The sequence below is a fragment of the Camelina sativa genome, chromosome 10 (genome assembly GCF_030686135.1).
Source record: "Camelina sativa cultivar CO46 ecotype springtype chromosome 10, ASM3068613v1".
In the NCBI taxonomy this organism is placed as follows: Eukaryota; Viridiplantae; Streptophyta; class Magnoliopsida; order Brassicales; family Brassicaceae; genus Camelina; species Camelina sativa.
Window position 1 is genome coordinate 5,422,279 of NC_141889.1, and position 21,148 is coordinate 5,443,426.

General features: G+C 31.0%; 2 protein-coding genes across 2 annotated transcripts; one reads left to right on the forward strand and one right to left on the reverse strand.

The window, feature by feature from the left end:
* Window positions 1–11,807: 11,807 nt before the first annotated feature.
* On the forward strand, window positions 11,808–16,863 carry LOC104717350 (NAC domain-containing protein 46). The gene is made up of 3 exons (XM_010434904.3): window positions 11,808–12,850; window positions 14,819–15,084; window positions 16,007–16,863. The coding sequence occupies exons 1-3, from the start codon at window positions 12,640–12,642 to the stop codon at window positions 16,586–16,588; spliced, it is 1,059 nt and encodes a 352-aa protein (XP_010433206.2). The 5' UTR covers window positions 11,808–12,639; the 3' UTR covers window positions 16,589–16,863.
* Window positions 16,864–18,118: 1,255 nt separating this feature from the next.
* Window positions 18,119–21,066, reverse strand: LOC104717351 (12S seed storage protein CRC). The gene is made up of 4 exons (XM_010434905.3): window positions 19,997–21,066; window positions 19,526–19,857; window positions 18,996–19,433; window positions 18,119–18,673 (listed from the first exon to the last, which is right to left on the reverse strand). Exons 1-4 carry the CDS (start codon window positions 20,298–20,300, stop codon window positions 18,269–18,271), a joined length of 1,479 nt encoding a protein of 492 aa, XP_010433207.2. The 5' UTR covers window positions 20,301–21,066; the 3' UTR covers window positions 18,119–18,268.
* Window positions 21,067–21,148: the final 82 nt, after the last annotated feature.

Below are 21,148 nucleotides of genomic sequence, written 5' to 3' on the forward strand. Positions count from 1 at the left end.
TCCCAAAGAAAGAAAAAGGTACCGTTTCGATTGATTGTAAGGAAAAGAAAAATCATAGTACATATGGATAAAAGTAACCCGACCCCTAGAGATTGAGTAAATTTCTCAATTAAGAAAAGTTAATAAGTGAAAAAAAAAACTTAAAAAACAACAAAAGATTCGTTAGTGGTCCCATGAGGTTGAAGTTTGAAAAGCGAAAACAATATCTAAGAAGTGATGTCTCTCTTTTATTTCTCCTTTTTAACTTTATTAGATTTCTTCTTCTCCTTTACCTCTCTTCGGTTGGTCTATAGCTTTCAAATCCCATAGGCTTAGGCGAAAGACACACACAAATATACATACACAAATAATACACATTATCTATAGAGTGGGTATGTATTTATTATTTAGCTAGGGCTAGCTCTAGCGTTTTGAGATAGGCTATCGATGCATGGATGGACCTTATGCTATCCACGTTAATGTTGTCCCATCTCTCTCTCCTTAGATGATTTATATGAAATTCATCTTTTTATAGTTGCAATACGAGACAAACATAAGCTAATTATTGATACGTAACTGTCATATAATTTACTTGTGATAAGAGTTTATTTCGTGGAACTAATTAATCCACATATACGATAAAGTATCTTTAAGATACTATTGAGGACGTTTGAAACATTTTTGTTAATTAGTTTTGCCTCTATATATAAACATAATACCATAATACACAATATTATAGTATATATATATGCACTATTATCTTTTTAAGTTTGGCGCTAAAAAACCTTAATTGTTACTTTACAAAATGCTTTAAATGTACTTCCTCCTAGAATGAAGAAATCAACCAATTGATAGTGCATTTAGATACCTTGATGTTTCATCAAATAATAATAACAAAATTAATAAGACTTTGATGTTTTCAGTTGTTCATGGATGATTGATTGATGCTCGATGCAGTTGATACATCCTATCATAAGATCAGAATGCAAGATTTGTGAACCATGGCAAGTGAGATGATTCAACACATGGGATGAAATGGTCAGTTTGTTTAAGTCATCTATCAGTATTCTCTTTTTTACGTGAACTCTAAATATATCTTGTAGTACTTTGTCAAAGTCATGAGTTTTTAATCCAAAACAAATTAAAATGAGCAATGAATAACTTAATTTGTACACCAGAAGTTTTTAAATTATTGTAGTATACTCTTTAACTAATATCTCAAGTTCCATCTTATTTTCCATGTAATGTTTTAAGAAGAATACTTTAAAAAAAAATTCCATCATAATCACATGAATTAATACACAACTATATTAGCTTTAAGTATATAAGTTTCCGCTTATATATATATATATTTATTTATTTATGTAAGTTTCCAATTAATGTATGCATCTAGTATAATATTACTACATGCACAGATCGCATATAATTTGACTTCAATTGTAATTTGACGTTCGAATCTCGCATATGTAAGAGGGTATATGAATACATGTCGCAATTACAGTTGGCTAAAATGAATAATATATATCATTCATGTGATTATGATGGAAAACCTGAAGATTTAAATTGACCACATATATTTTTATTATTCTATTTTTTTATTGTTATCGTAAAGGAAGCTATGAATAAGTCCAATAGCATTGCGGCGGCAGAACAAAAAATATATTAATCAATCATAAGCTCAAAGTTCTCGACCACACGCTTCTTCAACCTCCCCCAATCAAACTTGCCCCTCTTTCATCAACACTATTTTCTCTCCCTATCTCTTCTCGCTGCTCAGTATTATACACTGTATAAAATTGTCTCAAAACTTTTGTTATGCCAGAATCTTTTGAAAAAAAATAGAAAATAAACTTACTAATTTTGTTTACTGAAATAGTTAATAAACGTTTAAGAAGGGATCTCAAATCATGAACTATTATCTCTTTTTTGTTAGTTTCATTTTCAAAAAAGAAACTAGAGTTTTGAAATAAGAAACTAGAAAGATGTAGTTCTTATAAATATCTCTAATTATTTATGTGTTTTATTTTTCAATATACAAAAACATATGAAATGTCACTTACACTGATTAATTACAAACACATATTTTTTGTGAATTATACTTGCGCACGTTATCCAGGTGTCGGACTTATAAGCATCCCAACTTACACGTCTACTTAAATTACACTAATGATTGGTGTATACATATATTATTGTATATGGGGAATATTGATATAGTGGAAACTATATAGAAAACCCTTAATGTTAGTAAGCAAAATAGGTCTCAGCTTATCTGTGTCCATAACTTGGCCCCCGTTTGTAAAAATGAAATTATACATAGTTAGTAATACCAGTTCATAACATGTAATATACTAGTAGTTCAATTCGTTGAACAACGTATCATCAAGAAGACAAAACATTTATCTTTTCTAATTATCTGTATTGATGTATATCTGGTAGGTTAAATCATGAATATCTATATGTTTCGGAAAAAAAGAAAGATAATAACAATGAAAAAGTGAAGTTAACGAGAAAAGAAAACAATGAGAAAGTGGCTTTTTATCGAGAGAGAGAAAAAAAAAAGATACCATTAGGTGATCAATAAAATTACGATGTCTCGCTTTATTCTGACAATGAAAGAAAGTATATTAAAGCATCATAAATTATTCTATACGATTATTTCTCCAAAGTTTTTTTGTGAGTCTTTCGTCAATTGGTGAGTCTACTCTTTCGTATATGTGGTTTTAGTAAAGTTTTAAAGTCACACGCAGTAAATCTATTAAAAAAATTGTCAATCATGAATACCGGTTAATAAACATAACATTATTCTTTTTATTTTAATTATTTATTAACTTAATCATAATCTCTCTTACAAGAACATAAATTGTAAACTAGTAGCAAAAATGTATAGAGTTCAATGCATTATGAGATTGATGTATATATATATGTATATATGTGTGTATATATATATATAAATTGCGTTGCCAATCACAATCGAGAATACAAGATGCTTATTACTTGTAGATAACAATTTCCCATATTTCTAAGTTATATCATTCCGAATCTTTTATGTCAATTATACAAATTTCATCTGTATTCTTTTTTCCTTTTTTCACGTATTTTATTTATTTTTTACTAATAATATTGAGAAATTGACATAAAGTCTTAGATTAAGAATTGTCTCGTGACTTGTACACATCCTGATATTTAAGTGTGCCGTTTTCATTTCCCTGTTTTGAATTATCATTGTTAAATCGTGTTTTTAAGATAGAGCTTACGTGGTTTCATATACGATGAACATCTGGTTACTAGAGCATTTGTGATCTAATTACCTGATAATTTCTTTTTTGTTAGGAATCACATTATAAAAAAAAAACAACAAAACCTAAAATGGTACTATAGACTATTCTTTAAAGTATCATTGATTTTGAGTTGAAAATTTATAAACTAATAACTTTATAGTAATGATAATATATAATAAGATGGATTAAAGAATTAAAGGACTCTTACAGAATATGTCGTTTTTGGCTCATCATTTTTTGGATTTGTCATTTTATTTCAAATATTGTAGAATTGTAAATTTTGCCACTTTAAAAAGTTGATTTTTTATCCATATTATACATACTAAATAATAAACACTATACTCTTAAAGAAATAGAACCAAAAAAACTTAAACATAGAATGTAACTTTGTGTTTAAAATCTTAATAAGTAGCAAATCCATATATAAAATTTTAACCAGCAAAAAGCTATCAATAAATACATTAAATCAGATATTTCCTCAAAGAGAGACATAACCGTGGCAACACGTGGTGCGACATCAAGAACCATCTCGAGCATTTGATAAATTTTTTTATCTTCATCAACATTTTTCTGCCTGTTGGCCCTTTTTATAATGGCTTTCTAATTATTTATCATTTCAATAACCTGCATGATATTTATATGATGATAGACATTATACATACCTCTACCGTTATATGTAGGTACATACATTTCGCTTATATTTTATCAACACGTTACCTTTCATTATTTGTTTGCGACTCAGATCATTATTGTATAATTTCTTATAAAAATTCAAATGTATTTCCCCAAAGATTCTTGATTCCCGGGTTGATCACGGTCAAGAAGCTCGATCAGACGTGTCTGCTCTTGTCAGCTTGTTAAACATAGGTTTAACCCTTTATGGCTTGCATGTATTCCTATTAAGTTCGCAGGACCGCCTTTAACTAAGAGTGAGTTTGGGTCCATGGCATCATTAAGGCTCATTTCAGCGGCATGTCATGGCGTTACTAGCTAGTAATCGTTAAGCGAATAATGATCAATCTGCCATCATGGTTTATAATTGTAAAATGTTAATAGTTAATCAACATAATGCAAGCGTTACACAAAGGCCGGCTTGGCTCCTTATTATCGGCTTTGTGTTAGCTGTTTTATGCTTTAGTCACATTTGTTGGTTCATTCCAGCATATATATCCTAGATGGAAAACGAGGATTATACGTATTTACAAAATTAAATAAAAAAATCATATTTATAGATATATATATATATATATATATATATATATACTGTATATAATTAAAATTTGTGTTTAATTTGTATTTAATGTTGTAAAATTCTCATTCATACATCTGTCGAGTTCTTTTCCTAACAATGATTAGAGATTATTATGTTCCAATCAAGAATTTATTTTCATATATATGACAAAAATAAGACAGGACAATATATTTCTTCCACTTATTTGATTATAACTTTAAATTTTATTTAAAGAAATTATATAGAAAATATATTACTATTTATTTTTTTGTCAACCATTAGAGCACAACCGACCGACTCATTAGCCAAATTTTTACATTCGTAAGGAGCAGACTCGATCTCTGGTGTAATGATGTCTTCTACAATTGGACTTACCATTGACCATTGCACTAAAAACATTACATACATATTATTATTTTTAAAAAATATAGCATAGAGTACCAGTATGTATATATATCATGTGTCAAATGTTAGTTCTTTATCACAATCAAAACTATTTCTTTCGAATCATATAAATAACTAAATTAGCGAGAGTTTTAAAATATGCTTTTGAGATACAATGAATGTTCTCATATCTAGTGGAGTCATTAATTAATAGATTCCATGAATTAATACCACTTTGGTTGTTTTTATTTTTTGTGTGTTGAAATTAATACCCATTAGATAGTTACAAATATTTTCCTCAATATGTGCTTCTTTAAGATAGATGTTGATGTAAGTAGAAAAAAATCGAAACATGAAAGTGTTAAATTAAATAAAGCATACTGAAAAACAATCACCAATGGTCATAAAGTCAAAGTAGAATTCAACGAGTATCGCATCTAATAGCATTCTTTCACTTGAATACAAATAAATATTGTTGTATATGGTATCTTCTCTATTCCAGTATTTGGCTTTTTACATTAAGAAATAAAACAAAAAATCATCCGCGAATTTATTCCGTATGAATTCATATTTTGGCCCTCAATGCGACGGCCTTATTATAGTCTTACTAGCCTCGCACCCCACATATTCTATTGATATTGCGGTCAAAAGCAGAAAGATGTTTGATCATACGATTTATGTTACTTTTGTATATTAGTATTGGCTTGGTGAACTCAACTATATATTTTGTGTCGTATCTCATAAATGCGGAGAATACTTTTGTGTATTCGTAACAGAATATTAACATATCAGTGATCATATGAATGATATCTGACTCAGGAGCTTAAGTACACTATGCCTCTAAATTTTTTTGTAGAGACATTATAGAATTAAGAGAGTGGAGTATTTGACTAAATTATTTGTAAATGATTTAATGAAAATTGAAGGCATAACAGTAAATATAATGATGAATTATTAATAGATTTATTTAGAGGCTACAAAGAGAATATACATAAAAAGTCTAGCACGAGTCAATTTCAACAAATGGTAGAAAACGAATCATAATGATATTAGGATTTGGTCTGCAATCTGCAGGAATAGTAAAGGCATGCCATGTGCACTTATTTAGAGCATATATATACTATTTGATCCTGACCTTGGTGTTTTATAAATGGGAATATGTTATAATATTGTTTTCGTATTCCTTGACACTTTGACAGCATGTACTTTGTTAAGCGAGCATTTTAAATTTGCCATGATGTTCTTACCAAGCGTTCATGACATAACCATGTTTTCTTGTTCATTCATTCTCTTCTCATTCTTTCCTTCTTTTGTTTGGCAAGCCTTGTTCATTTTGTTTTTAAAATATCTGTATATATACATCTTAATAGTTGGCAAAATGATTTGTCTACTAGTTAGATCAGATGTAACCCTTTTGGATCTCAAAATCTAAATAATGAATTAAATAATTTAATAATTACAAATTATATAACGTAATCAATTAACTGTATCACTCAATGGATTTATTCAAAATCATACAAAGATATCAAAAATATTGAATAATACATAAACTTTGTTATATCTAAATCATAATCTTGTATTTTTAATGCTTAAAGACTAAAAGACAAAATTTAACATTATATTTCTGTAAGTTGTGATTAATTAATGGAGGTAATCCAAAATTTCATACAATAATTAATACTAAAATACAACAAAAAACATGGAGTTTTGACAATATATAATATCTATATATATGAAGAAGAAGGCTGCTAAGGAATACGAAAGACGAATAATTAGATCACGACAAAGAATGTTAAATCCGTCACTCTTTCTCCAATCAAACACACATAATCTTCCTTACTTGACAATAAACTCTTCCCCTCGAGTTTACCCTTATTCCCATCATTTTTCATCAATAATACATCTCTCGAGACTCTCATATACCTATGCGCGTGTATATGTGTGTTCATATCGTGTATACTTTTCTCCTAAATCATATGTATGCCATTATGTTGTTACCCATGGGGCCAATATATATGAATGATTTGATTTTAATTTATAGGTGAAGTCTTATAATTAAAGCATCTATATTTTTAATGTTTATTTTTTTTAATAGGGTGATGTATGCTCAACAAAACTAGATCAATTGATATGACAATTTTTAATTTATATGAAAATTTATAATTAATGAAAAAAACCTCGAAGGAATTTTCAGAACTAAAATTAAGTTAGATTAGGTATCATGTTAACCTAAGAGTGTACTAGCTTCAACGTATTGCAAGTTTTATGCTCAAGAACTTGAAATGTTTTTTTTCAATGGACTCTAGCTAGTAGTTATGATCCTTGTTGTTTAGCTAACCGTTCTTATATTATAGGTATAATATAATTCTAACATGATGTATAACTACACTCTATAAGATGTTACACGCCTATTGTACAAGAAAACATGATATGATCATCCGATGTTGAACTGAAAAAAGAAACTCATTTTTTTTGCTTGCCCTATTGTTAGGTAGCTTTTCCTTTGTCAAAAAAAAAATGTAGCTTTTTCCATCCGAGAACAAAACAAATACAAAGGCATACTTTTAAAAAGGAGTAATGCGGACCTAAGTTTAACTTATCGTCTAGATTAGTATAGTTGTCGATATGTTAACCGAATTTTGTAGTAAGCATAAAATGTTGTACTGTCTTCTATTGACCTAACATCAGTTAAAGAGTTTCCCAGCATAATCGGTCAGTCCCTAAGCTCAGTTAAAATATTGTTTATATATAGTACTTCGTTTTGGTAAATTTTTATTTACTAAATGACAATAAATATTTAATATGATTCTCTAATTAAAAACAAATAGTTTTTCCTGAAACAGATGATTTTTACCATGTAGATTATGAATTAATGTTTGACCCGGGATACCATTAATAACAAAATAACAATTTAGTTAAATACCGGTTGAGCCATCATATATAATTCATAAAGGCACTAATGAAAATTTTGTATGAAACGTTGACTTAATTTCCTAAATTCTAAGCAATCGGAAATTTCTCGAGCAAATGGAAGGACGTGTAACCTAAGATATATACGGCTCACCAATTTCCCCGCCGCATTTGGCTCCCTCTAATTAAGGGTTTGCATGGAAAAAAAATAAAAATTGATATAATACACTACAAATCTACAACTCTTAAGTCTCTTACCTTGTCGTATAAAAAACAGAAACATAAAATCAAAATTTTCAAATGATTTGATCCTATAATATATATACATATATATATGCTATTCATTCTGTGCATGAGCAAATTTTGATCTGCAAACTGTAAAGGACCTTTTCCATTTCGTTGGCAGCTTTCCTCTTTTATGTTTAGAGTTAACGTTGAACCATCTGAAAATGTTGAAACTTGATCGCATAGAAAACAATTTGTTTTCCAAAACTCTATTACCCTATATATATGATCCACCATGAACATAATTATAGTATTAGATACCGTTTCTAAAATAAAGACAAAAAGAAGGTCTCTTTGTATCCTATAAAACAAAACTAACCGATTTTTGATGGTATGAACCAAACTAAAGATCTCATGATAATTTTAATATAATTTATGAGAATCTGTCATTTGTATATCCTGAAAAGAAAAAAAAAACTGAATCTGAATTTAAAAGTAGCCAAAAAATGAAAAACTAGTCCTAAACCAATTATTTGAAAACCCTAAATAGTAAGTACTAGTACCAAATCGTTATTAAATGATATTTATTTTGGACATTGTTACTGAAAACACTAATATTTTAAATCTGTAAGAAAAACCACACCAAATTACAATTCGGATTCAACACGATTAGTAATCTTCAACTTAAATTTTGTACTAACACTTCAAATAATATAATTTAATCCACTAATTATATCATTGGGACATTATTTAAGCATATACAACTATTTATAGAGAGTGATATAGGATCCACCATAAGCATATAATTATTAAAGATCCAGCGCATTAAAAGGTTTCCCCATCAGGAATAGACACAACAAACCTCAAGGATAGGCCTTTCTATTTTATCACATCTGATCCATGGTATAATAATATAATATGATTGTTATTCTCATAACTCATATTGATTCGTTTCAGCTTGATTTTATTAAATTATAAACAATCCAAGTTATTTATCAATATAGAAAAATGAAAGGATGATTTCAATGATGATTTAGTATGTGATACCATCTTAGTTTAGAAGACCATATGATCGATTATATAGTATTTTTCCAAGATTCTACTAAATTAATAAAACCTAGCTACAAAAATGAAGGTAAGATCGTGGTGTTGTCTTTGTGACCCATTTCATTCTTCTATATTGATGCCAAAATATATATATATGTGTCTGTGTACTGTGTACAGCTGCCAATAATTATGAGAAACATAGGAAACATAATGACAAAATTGAGTTTTGTCCACACCTCAATTATTGTGGCAGTCTCTGAAATAAATCCAAGATTTTCCGAAACATCAACAAATGAGTTTTGTTCAAAGATCACTGTGTATTCGGTTTGATCATGTTCATCATTAGTGGGCCCTTCCTCCCATCAATTGTGTCTATTTCCAAAAAAATATATATGTTTTCCTAATTAATGTATAAATGACGTGTATGTATAATAAACACATACTGTATAGTTAACTTTGATACATCCATAATTTTATATATACTATTTTTACATTCATCATCATTTTAAAAATTGAAATATTACTACTGCCCAAAGAATGTGACGTGGTTTTCATGGAAACAACAATCTGTTATTCCGATTAGGTTAGTTTAAAGTACAAATTGGTCACAAATTGCAACAAAGAGGTGGCTACAAATTATCTGTCTAAATTTACTACCAGTTTGTACTGATCATTTGTGATACATTTAAAAAAAAAAAAATACCGTTGTGAATTATAATATGCTAGTACTAAATAGTGTGTGATGATTTGAACCCCCAAAAAAATGTGCAATGAATACATATTTACGATTTATTAATCTCACTATATATTGGCTCTACGGTCTGTTGCTTCTCTTAATTTTACAGAGTGGACTGGTCCGCCTAAATAATGTAGAGATTGAATCTCTGAGATTCTCTAAACCAATAGCATTCTATATTTGAAAAGTTTTCAACGATCCTAAAATTTAGAACTAATTAATATAAGATCTATTTTTGAAACTCAATTTTTCAACCGTTTTAAGATTCACATCATGCATCTCCAATATTAATCTTTAATATTCATTGCTAATTAGTAATTTTACATCAAATTCATGGCTATATTTAAAAACAAAAAATTAGATTCGTGTTTTTTTAACTAACTCTAGTGACGCCTATAATTCTAATAGATTATAAGAGAAGTATTTTTATATTAAATTGTTAAACAAGTGGTGGTGAAGCTCATGTTTGGAAGTTTTTACATAAATAAAACAATGATTAGTAATTTTAAATTTAATATTTTCTCACTAAAAATATTATTTAATTAGTAATCTTTAAAAAATCAAATATTTTCAAAGATTATTTTTGAAGTTTACAAAATATTAGTGCTAATTAAGTAAAAACTACAGAAAATCAATTTTTGTAAATTATGCAAAAATTCTAAAACGTCAAATTTGTATGAACATGAGGGATTATAGTTTTATATACGAACATTCAATGATAAAGAATGAAACCATGAATAGTGATCACCATAGTTTAAAGGCATGACCGCAGACGATAAATAAAACCTACGCACCGACTACCGAGACGGAGACAAAAAGATCACACAGTTTTATCATGAGTCGGGGAAAGAGCCCAAAGAAGCATGGTAAAGTATCAGTGTGTAATCGAGCCTTTAAACTATTCTATTATGATGGTGTATACTATATAATCGTGCATATTATATATAGTTGACCTGGTAAATATTGATTAATATTTGGTACGCATACATTCTTACATATTGGAAGTATATTGTCTCTAATGTTTTAAATAAATTGTCCACTCGTCACATATATATGCCACATTTGCATGTTAGGCGTAGATTAATTGTCTAAGTATTAATGTCAACTTATTAATTCAAATGATTCAGTGTATTTAGTCTAATCTAATTGATACTCCATTAAAATGGAAAACTAATTCAGTATCAAATCAACCAATCCATTCCATAGAGTTAATTTTTATAGTCTTTTTAACAAGGTCCCTATTTTATTCAAATATCGATAAGACATGATTTTAAGAAAAATTAATCAAAAACCAAAAAAAAATTACGTGGGGAAAAAGAAAACTATACGTGTAATCAGCACCGACATTGTTACAACTTAGAATATAAGTTAGACAAAAGAGAAAAAAAAAAGTAGCTTGTAAATTCCGAAAGTTTGCAAAATCCGTTCCAAATGAATCGTTACAAAAAGAAGTTTATCACTAAAATTAACTTGAGACAAACTAAAGTAAAATCAGTATTAGTTATAGAGATCAAAATAAAACATTTCATAGCCCATAAAAGGGACTCAGACTCTACATAGAGGGGATATATCTCCGGAGCTTCTCATACAGGATGTTGCCCTCCACCGGCACTATCCAACTATGTTACCCATGGAGTTAGTTTTAAGAAAAAGTCAACCATTGTATGGTGTAAAATTAATTCCCTAGTTAACAAAAATTCCTTTAAGTAAGAGGCATATATGTATCTTGCATGCTGTTTACAACTTTACATCATGCCTTGCCAATCCCTTTCCTTTGAATTTGATTTCAAATCAGAAAAAAAAAATCCCATTATTTGACATACCAATTAGGTCCACATGACTATAAGAGGATCACCAATGACCACTTAGAGTATAATGTTATATTTCCTATAAATATATGGCCAAGAATAATTGATTTAACACAGGAAACGTAAAGTATTCGTGGCTAATTAGACTACTTAATCGTTGGCAGCAACAAAATCAACTATATAATGAATTTCCTAGTGATGCATTTGATATGAACAAAATAAGATTCATACTAATGTTGGAATACGTATCACCAAATTTAAATCTTTAGTCTAAACCTTTTTTTTTTTTTTTTGGCAATCATCTTTAGTCTAAACCTAACTACTGTAATATAAAACAATGTTATCGAATTTCATAAAAAGTTTCTTATGTATAGTATGTGTGTGTGTACTTTTTATTAAGTAATATTTTTCATAAAGCTAAAACTCTAATTATTTTTTTTAGTAGTTTTCACTTTTCAGGATATGATGCTATCAATGAAAAATGTACACGAACTAATCTGAACTAGTGATCGATCTACAAACGGAATTTACCGAATATTTACATTAAAAAAAAATGTTATCAAAGTGTAAACGGTTATATGAACAATAAGAAAAAGAAGGGAAAAGTTTGGTCTGTTTTCCCTAAGTGGATAACAATGAAACCAAAAGAGAATATTGGATAGTAGTGTCCCATGAGACACCTCACAACTAAGATTTCTTGTGACTTTGGTTTTTCTTGAAACTTCCCACCATAACTAACTACATATATTACACAAGCATGGACCCAATTAATCTTATAATATTGTAAGAAACTCTGACTTGTCATCTTCTATCCTTAGCTACATGCATGTTATATATTATTATATTTCCATACATCATATAAGCTAATTCCCCCCTAACTATAAATATATACATTTTAAACATATATATGTATCTCTAGCTACCCCCTCTCTCTCTCTCTCTCTCTCCCTCCCTCTTCCTCTAACCTTTGTCCATGCCCTACTAATTCTCCTAAAGGTTTTTACATTTACATATAGCTATTAAGCAAAAACTGTTCACATAATGGGTTTGAAAGATATTGGGTCCAAATTGCCGCCGGGCTTTCGGTTCCATCCAAGTGATGAAGAGTTGGTTTGCCATTATCTTTGCAACAAGATTAGGGCCAAATCTGATCAGGGTGATGTTGAGGATGATGAAGTTGATGAAGCCTTGAAGGATGCTACTGATCTTGTGGAGATTGACTTGCATATTTGTGAGCCATGGCAGCTTCCCGGTACGTAACATATTAATTTTATAATTCTGAAATTTGGTTATATATGTACCTTTGATTGCTAATTATGTGTGATGTGTCTATGAGTTTGTGTATAGACAGATTTTATATGTGTATATATGCTCTGTCCACTCCTGGTTTTGGGTGGGTTTTAAATTGCTTTCGTAAAGATTCTTGAAACTTTCCATCGAAAAGATTATATATGCTTGACATTAATTGAACATAAAGAAGAAAACAGATTCTTTAAATCAGATATGTTTCTGGGGATCGATTAATTGGTTATATATATATATATATAACATATCTGTGTTATACAATTAGAGGCTTTAGAGCTTACTTATGTGAATTAGTCAGATTATTGTACATGTATACACACATACATATACATACACGTGCGTATAAATACGCGTCCCTGTCGTTATAATGATTGTACATATACAGATTTATCATATATACTTGAAACCGAATCTTCTTAATAATTTGAAAGATTAAAAATATTTGATTGTGTCAACTGAAACGGGGTATTCACATAGATTCTAGATTTTTTAGACTCACTATAATTGCATTAATAATACTTTGAGACATTATCCGGAGTGTCTTCTTAATTAGTTGAGATGCATGCTAGTTTTTTAAAATATAATGTTTAGATTATTGATAAATAAAAAGTCTGGAGGCTATACAAAAGGCAAGATATATATAATTATAGTCCTCACCGGTCGTTATAATATATATATATAATCCATCATTATAGAGTTATCATAAATTATATTATAAATTTTAATTAATCATTATATAAGTAATATATATTTATATGTGTGTACATGTTTGAATGCTTATAGTGAATTTCATTTTTGTCTGTGGTTCTTTTTTATACCTTGAGAAATTGTGGAAGCTTTTTAAAAAGGGGACCGAGATTCCTGGTGTCATATTTTGTTTCTTAACTTTTTATATTGTTTTCTTCGTGATTTTGACTTTTCGGTACTCTGTTAAAGATAACTTGTCGAGTAATAAAATTAAAAGTTTGTTAATTGTTGCATTAAAGAAGACTAATTAAAATGTAATCAGAGAATAAACAAAAATGTAAGCTTTTGAGTGTAAACACGAAGACCTTTTTTGCACCATATCACAAGCAACTTTAAAGACTCAAGAAACCTTATAGTTACTTTCATGACCACCACGATCTTGTTGTGTAAATTATTCGAATATATATATTTATGTTTATGTATAATTAAAAAAGAAATATATACTATTAAGGATATGGTTGATGATAATTATGTCTACGAAAAAGAAATTGTGGTCTATTACTCTTCTTCTCAATTAAGGTAAAATAAAGGAATCTTTTGTTAAGTAGTCATCACATCCCCATTATCTTCCTTATCATCTTCTATTAAGGATCAAATTAATGCGAAACGGATAGGAGGAATGTTTGAGAGAGCAATAATTTCCCCCGTTGAAGTCAAAATCGTAATTATTTTTTGCCAGAACTAATAATACAATGTCTCCCGTCCTCTGTCTTGTCCACATCACAAGTCTTATGTCATCACATTAACCTTTGACATATCACTGTTTATATATGGAAAGGAGGTTAGGAGACGTCTTTTTTTCACTATAATGGACGTTTTAAATAGCAAACTAAAAATAAAAATAAGTTTATAGGTACTTTTTTTTTAGTATTTGTTTATGATATCCGGTTATAAAGAAGAATAACGTAAATTTAAATTTCTAAATATTTTTTTTTTATAAAGTTTCTTCCTGATTTAGAAAGCTTCTTAATTTATTTACTTTTGTCTTTTCCAATCTAAATGCTAAAATAATTAGACTCATATAAACAAATCAGTAAGAAAATAAAATAAAATTATGAACTTATAACCAGACAATCGTTTGTGATTTTACTCTATAATTTACATAATATTCAATATTTAGGATATAATTTTATTCTTACAGTTTTTACCTTTGGTATGTTATGTAAAGATGTGGCAAAGCTGAACGCAAAGGAATGGTACTTCTTCAGTTTTCGCGATAGAAAATATGCGACTGGATATCGCACAAACAGAGCGACAATAAGCGGATATTGGAAAGCAACAGGAAAAGATCGAACAGTGATGGATCCACGTACTAGACAATTGGTAGGGATGAGAAAAACACTTGTGTTCTACCGGAACAGAGCACCAAATGGGATCAAAACTACTTGGATCATGCACGAGTTCCGTCTTGAGTGTCCTAACATCCCACCTAAGGTACTTGATTATTCCCCAACAATTCTTCCTTCTCTCTTTGATGCTACTAACCATAATTAGTATAGTCATTATTTCATAATAATTACGTCTTAATGAGCATCACTTGCAACGTGCCTAAACTCACGATGACATGTGTCTATTCGTGGATGTCCCATGCTGCCATGCATAGATATACTATAGTAGATACACAAAATTAATGGTACCAGCGTATTGGTTTTTTATGCAAACAGTATTTTTCAAAGAAAAACGGGAGATATCAGCAGTTTTTTTTTCCTATTTTTTGGTGCAAAATTATATTAAGTAAGCTCACTAGAAAAATATTAACTCAAGCCTTTTTTTTATTTTTCTCTAAGTTCATCATAAATCGTCATAATCCATTACTGTATATTTAGTACATGCATCCGATACAATATAGAATTCATGAGATCTGTCTCAATATAAACTGGCAAATATATGGATATATATCTTTTTTTTTAAACTGAAACTAATATTTGGTCATTTTCACGCTCAATATATATAGGATTCGTTACAAATGTAAACCTGAATATATCTCATATATACAAGTCATATATATAAATATAAACCAAGCATTAGTGTATGTATATTATATGTACGATATATGAATGCATGGCTGTGCGTGGCATTAGCGCATGATGAGATGGCAGCAAGTACAAAGAATGACACATATATGCAGAAGGAAACAATAAATAAATGGAAGAAAGAGACAAAAGTGACTTTAATGCACAATAAATAAATGGAAGAAAGAGACAAAAGTGACTTTAATGCGTGTTTGGTTATTTGCATGCACGAGACCGCACGTAACGTAAAATTTCATGCATTTTTATATACATTACATTTATATGATTTTATTTTTATTTTTATTGACAATGTCCTCTCGTTTTCTGTCGGTATGTGGACACAGGAAGACTGGGTCTTGTGCAGAGTGTTCAACAAAGGCAGAGACTCATCACTACAAGACAATAATTATAACAATGATCATCAGACCCAAAGGCTTGAAATCATTGACGCTACGGATCTTAATTACTCCCGTAATTACAACAATCAGTTGCCACCTTTATTATCGTCTCCTCCACGTCATCAGCAGCAAGAGAAGATGAAAATCCAAGTTTGTGATCAGTGGGAGCAGCTAATGAAGCAGCCTTCAAGGACCACCGAACATCCCTATCATCAACATTGTCTTCATCAAACCGTAGCATGTGGTTGGGAGCAGATGATTATCGGTTCACTGTCCTCATCGTCGAGCCATGGCCCTGATCACGAGTCCTTGCTAAATCTGCTTTACGTCGACAACAGCAGTACTGTCAACATCACTGATGATCATCATCAAAATTATGAGAAGATTTTGTTGTCACCAGATATGGCGAGTTTGGAGCATGACAAGACATGTATGGGATCATCGTCGGATGGTGGTATGGTTTCTGATCTTCATATGGAATGTGGTGGCTTAAGTTTTGAGACCGACAATCTCCTCCCTTTTCATTGAACATACTATTCAAGGGTTTGGCCGATTTGTTGATTCATGATTTACAACTATTCCATCTATAAATTTACATTATTATGCATATGAATTGTGTGGCATTTGGGTATAGGGTTTGTGATTCTAGGTATCTTAGGAGATTGTTATAATTAGCTTGCTTTTAGGTTTTCTTCATTTTTCATTTTAAAACTATATGTAATTCCTTTGCCTATGAATATTATCTTCATTATTAGTCTTCTTTGTTGTAAATAATATTATATATAGATACTCATTATTTATCATCGGTCATCTTACATTTTCAGATTATACTTTCTTTTAGAGTTTGTCATTTGATTAGTTTTTTTTTAACATTCCCTAGCAAACTATAGTATTTTTAGATTTACAAAAAAAATAAAAAAGTTCAATCAAAGATAGGAGCAGTATTATCGAGAAAAGAGTCCTAATAATATTAAAATAAAAATATTTCTTTTACTAAAAGAATATCTAACTGATTGAGATGTTTTTAGAGTACTTCCATCAATATTATATAAGACAATCACCGCCAACGGTAGAAGTCACGATCGTTGTTCAAAAAAATAAAAATAAGAATATTTTAATTGAAATAATTATAAACTAATGAAAAATATCCAGGTGTATAAATACTATAAAAATTTCTTCTCATTCTGAAAAACGATTTCTCTTTCTCTCTTCTTTCTTTTTAATATTTTCTATTTTTTATTTATTAAAATTTTGGTAAAGCAACGACAAAAGAACCATCAGTGGAGTTGTCCTAAATTATTAGGGTATCTGAAGCGGCAGTTTTCCAATTAAAAATTAAAAAGTAATAATAAAAAAACACAAAAGTTGAGAAACATTTCTTTCCTCAACACCGTAAAAATCGGTTCTCAAACATATGTCAATTTGTAATAAGTTAACTTTTTTTTTCTAAATTTATTATTTAAATATATAATAAAATTAAAAACAAATAATTAAATATACTATTTTGAGCAACAGATGAACGTTGCTCTGATGTAGATGGTCTTAGATACTCTTATTAAAATATTATTGAAAGAAGAAAGTGAGTAGAAATATCTTTTCATTAAAAACATTTTAATAGGTGTCTGTATATAATTAAAAAGAAATTCTAAAATTTTTAAATTTAAATAAATAACTATAATTTAAATTAATATATTAGGTTGGTGCTGCTCTTAGTTTTGTTAATAAATTAGGTTGCTAGTAAATAACGTGTAGCCGTAAATTTTGTACTTGAGTTTAGCTAAAAAGAATCTCTTCCAAACTATCTTCTATTTCTTCAGTAATTAGTTATCTTATTACGATTTAAAATTTTAACCTTATCCAAACTGTTTAATATTTTGACCAAGAAGAAAACATATATTCAAAATTAAAATTTGTGTCAAAAAACTGTTTGAACACAAAAAGTATTTTGAAATGAAGAGACTAGCTCAGCTTTAGAAGCTAAAAAAAATAAAGAGAGAGGAATCTTGAAGTGTCAAAATCCATCATTACTTTTCTGAAAAAAACTGGCGCAACATTGTATATGCAACTAGAACCTTTCATTTATTTATGAAAAGAAGTGTTATTACAAGTAAGTGCCGCAGACACACAGTTTACACAAACGCTAAAGGCAGTGGGGGACATGATTACAAACTGACCATACTTTTATTAGGAAAAAGAAAAACGACTCATTTAAGCCTCGACGATCTCCTCGATATACTGTTGTTGCCTACCGGCGGATCGAGTTAAGGTGGTCTCAAGGGTGTTAAACTTGATCCTCCTAGCTTCCTCAGGAGACACCTGGAAGCCATTTGATATGACCGCTAGCGGCAATCCCCTCAATAGCGAGGTTCGACCTGCCAAAGTGCTGATCATCGCGTTTTCATTAGTCTTGAAAGAGATCCACTCGAAGTTGTTTCCGTGGGACTGGACGACGTATGCGAACCCTTGTGGAATGACCACGAGCTGTCCCTTCTGCACCTGCTGGTCCAACACATTCTGTCCGTTGTCGTTCACAACTTGGATCCTTCCTTGTCCTCCAGTGCAGTACAAGATCTCGTTTGCGTTCATGTTGTATTTTGGAAGCACCATCGTATTCTGCAACATGTAATAAGAACATGTGATCATTCATCGGTAGCCTACGATTTTATTACGTTTTGCTAAAGAAAATAAATTAATAAAAAAAATTCTAACGAAATTATTAACCATGTAATTAGTATAATAGATTAGATAAATTATATTGATTTTTAAAATTATGTGTATGGATAGGATATGTTTGGATATTTGGATTTCAATCTCTCTACAACTATCTACTAAAAATAAATTAAATTTTAAATTTGTATACTATGCCTAGTTTATGTTTTTGGTAAAAAAGGTTGATATCTCTAAATTTATAATAAAAGAAAAATGTAGTACTTACACCCTGGATATGGCCACGTGTGGCGCTGAGCCTGATGTACTGCAAGATGGGCAAGGTATAGCTGTTGACGCTGGTAACACGACCAATGTTGGGCTTGTACACGTCAGCACGAGCAGGGTCGTCAATGTTCTCGTGGGACCTCATGCTGCAGATAGTCTCCTCAAGGCCGTTGTCTTGTGGGCCACGTGGGCGTCTCCTCTCTTCGCTCTCGTAGGGCTGTCTCAAAGGCGGCCTCACGACCTGGAAAGGTCCCTTTACACGAACGATGTTTCCACGGCTGTCTTGTTGGTTCTGAAGCTCCTGAGCCAACTGAACGTCGATTTTCAATGCCTGAGCTATGATCTGTGCGTCGAAGCCGCTCCACATGTTTTTCTGTTCTTGCTGTTGCTGCGAACCGCCAAAGCCACCCTGTTGGTTGTTTCCGGCCAAACGGAACACCTATAACATAGAATCAACAATTAAATATTAGTTAATCTGACACGGTATAGATCTTCTAAAACTGAATGTGCGTCATGTTTATATATGATTACTCTAGGGTTGCGGTCAAGTTGGTTTTGGTAGTTGGCGATGTCTAGAAGAGCGATGATGACAAGTGGCTGTTCTCCGGAGTTGTAGATCCAGTGGGCAGAGCCTGGAGTGATGGCAAAGACGTCTCCCTGTCGAACATGTTCTACCTTCTGGTGCATGTCACGGAACCCTTGTTGTTGCTGCTGTCCTTGTTGCCCTTGTCCTTGTTGTCCCTGTCCTTGCCATGGTTGTTCTTGTCTTCGTCCTTGTTGTCCTTGTTGCTCGCCTTGCATGGGCTGCGAGTCCATGAAGGTCTCCGCACATCCAGGGACCACTCTTCCGCTAATACCTCTTCCTATAATATAAAATAATTTTATATACAGAAAGAAAAGAGTTATCGTACAGTGAAACAATTGTATGTTCATTAATAAAACTGTGATATATACATATTTGATTAGAAGGGGTAATATGTATGGAGAGATTGATATATAGACCTTGAACAACGTAGGAGATTTTTGGGGAAGTGAAGAAGGTGGGCAAGTAGAGACCGCCTTGTTCAATTACATAACGAGCTACGGAAACACCAGCACATCGGAGGTGAGGGTGGTTGTGATCCCAGTACTCGATCTGACCGGCCTCACTTTTGATAGTTTCGGTGGCTTCAAGAACGTCTAGGTTATCAAGGTTACACTCGTTCTGTAGCTGAGGAGGAACCCCAAGAGATTGCCTCGCAAGGCAGCCGTTAAGGACGAGGAGAACCCCGAATGTTGCAACGAGGAGATTGCTGAGCTTAACCATTTTCTTTTTGTTTGTTGTGAGAGATGATGGATGAAGAGAACGGGACTTAGCAGGAGTTTATATATTGTCGAGTGAGCTCAATTGTTTGTGCCACCTAAGATTGGGTTTGCATGGGGTCATGAGTCTATGTTTTTTACACGTCAGTCTGTGAGCTCGAGCAAGTGTCTCTTGACGTTCATGCGCGTAGCTCACTCTCCGCATATGCCAAAACACGACAAATTCAAATGTATCTATCTCATTTTTCGCTTCGTTATCCATCCGTACAAATTAGAAACTCTACTGGATTTATCTTTGATCATCGTCTTAGAATGGCTTAACCATGATATGTAATTGAACTTAAACGGGAGAAGAAAATCTAATTTTTACAATTAACACATCGTTACATCACCGGTGTCCACAAGTATTATTAATTATTTTTGGCGATGTGATCGAAGAGCGTAGTAGAGATACAGCCAAAATATTATTTTATAAACAAAATAAAAGAACTTAGTGAAAGAAATATAGAGACAAGAGGGAAACAAGGTGACACATGAGAGAGACGCGGCGACACTAGGCGTGTTTGATCCGTTGTATCTGCTGCGGACTTGACTCGACAACTGTTCGGTTGCATGTTTAGCCGCGATGACAAGTGTCTAATATTCTCTACATGGGCTTATCAAAACCAAGCCCAATAAAGTATTATTATTCACCGTTAAGCCCATCTAAAGTATCTAATGGACTATAACGTAAGCCCAAAGGTTTTTTCCCACAAAAAAAAAAAAAAAAATGTGACACCGTCCACATTTCTCCAATAGAAAGCGAGAGAGCTTAAACCCTAAACCCCCTTTCTCACGATCTTCCCCTTTCTC

Bases quoted from the DNA above. Each gene is read 5' to 3' on its own strand.
- LOC104717350 (XM_010434904.3), top strand. From the start codon at position 12,640: ATGGGTTTGAAAGATATTGGGTCCAAATTGCCGCCGGGCTTTCGGTTC. The intron at 12,851-14,818 runs GTACGTAACATA...TGTTATGTAAAG, and splicing joins TGAGCCATGGCAGCTTCCCG to ATGTGGCAAAGCTGAACGCA. The intron at 15,085-16,006 runs GTACTTGATTAT...ATGTGGACACAG, and splicing joins GTCCTAACATCCCACCTAAG to GAAGACTGGGTCTTGTGCAG.
- LOC104717351 (XM_010434905.3), bottom strand. From the start codon at position 20,300: ATGGTTAAGCTCAGCAATCTCCTCGTTGCAACATTCGGGGTTCTCCTC. The intron at 19,858-19,996 runs GTCTATATATCA...TTTATATTATAG, and splicing joins AATCTCCTACGTTGTTCAAG to GAAGAGGTATTAGCGGAAGA. The intron at 18,674-18,995 runs GTAAGTACTACA...TACATGTTGCAG, and splicing joins CACGTGGCCATATCCAGGGT to AATACGATGGTGCTTCCAAA.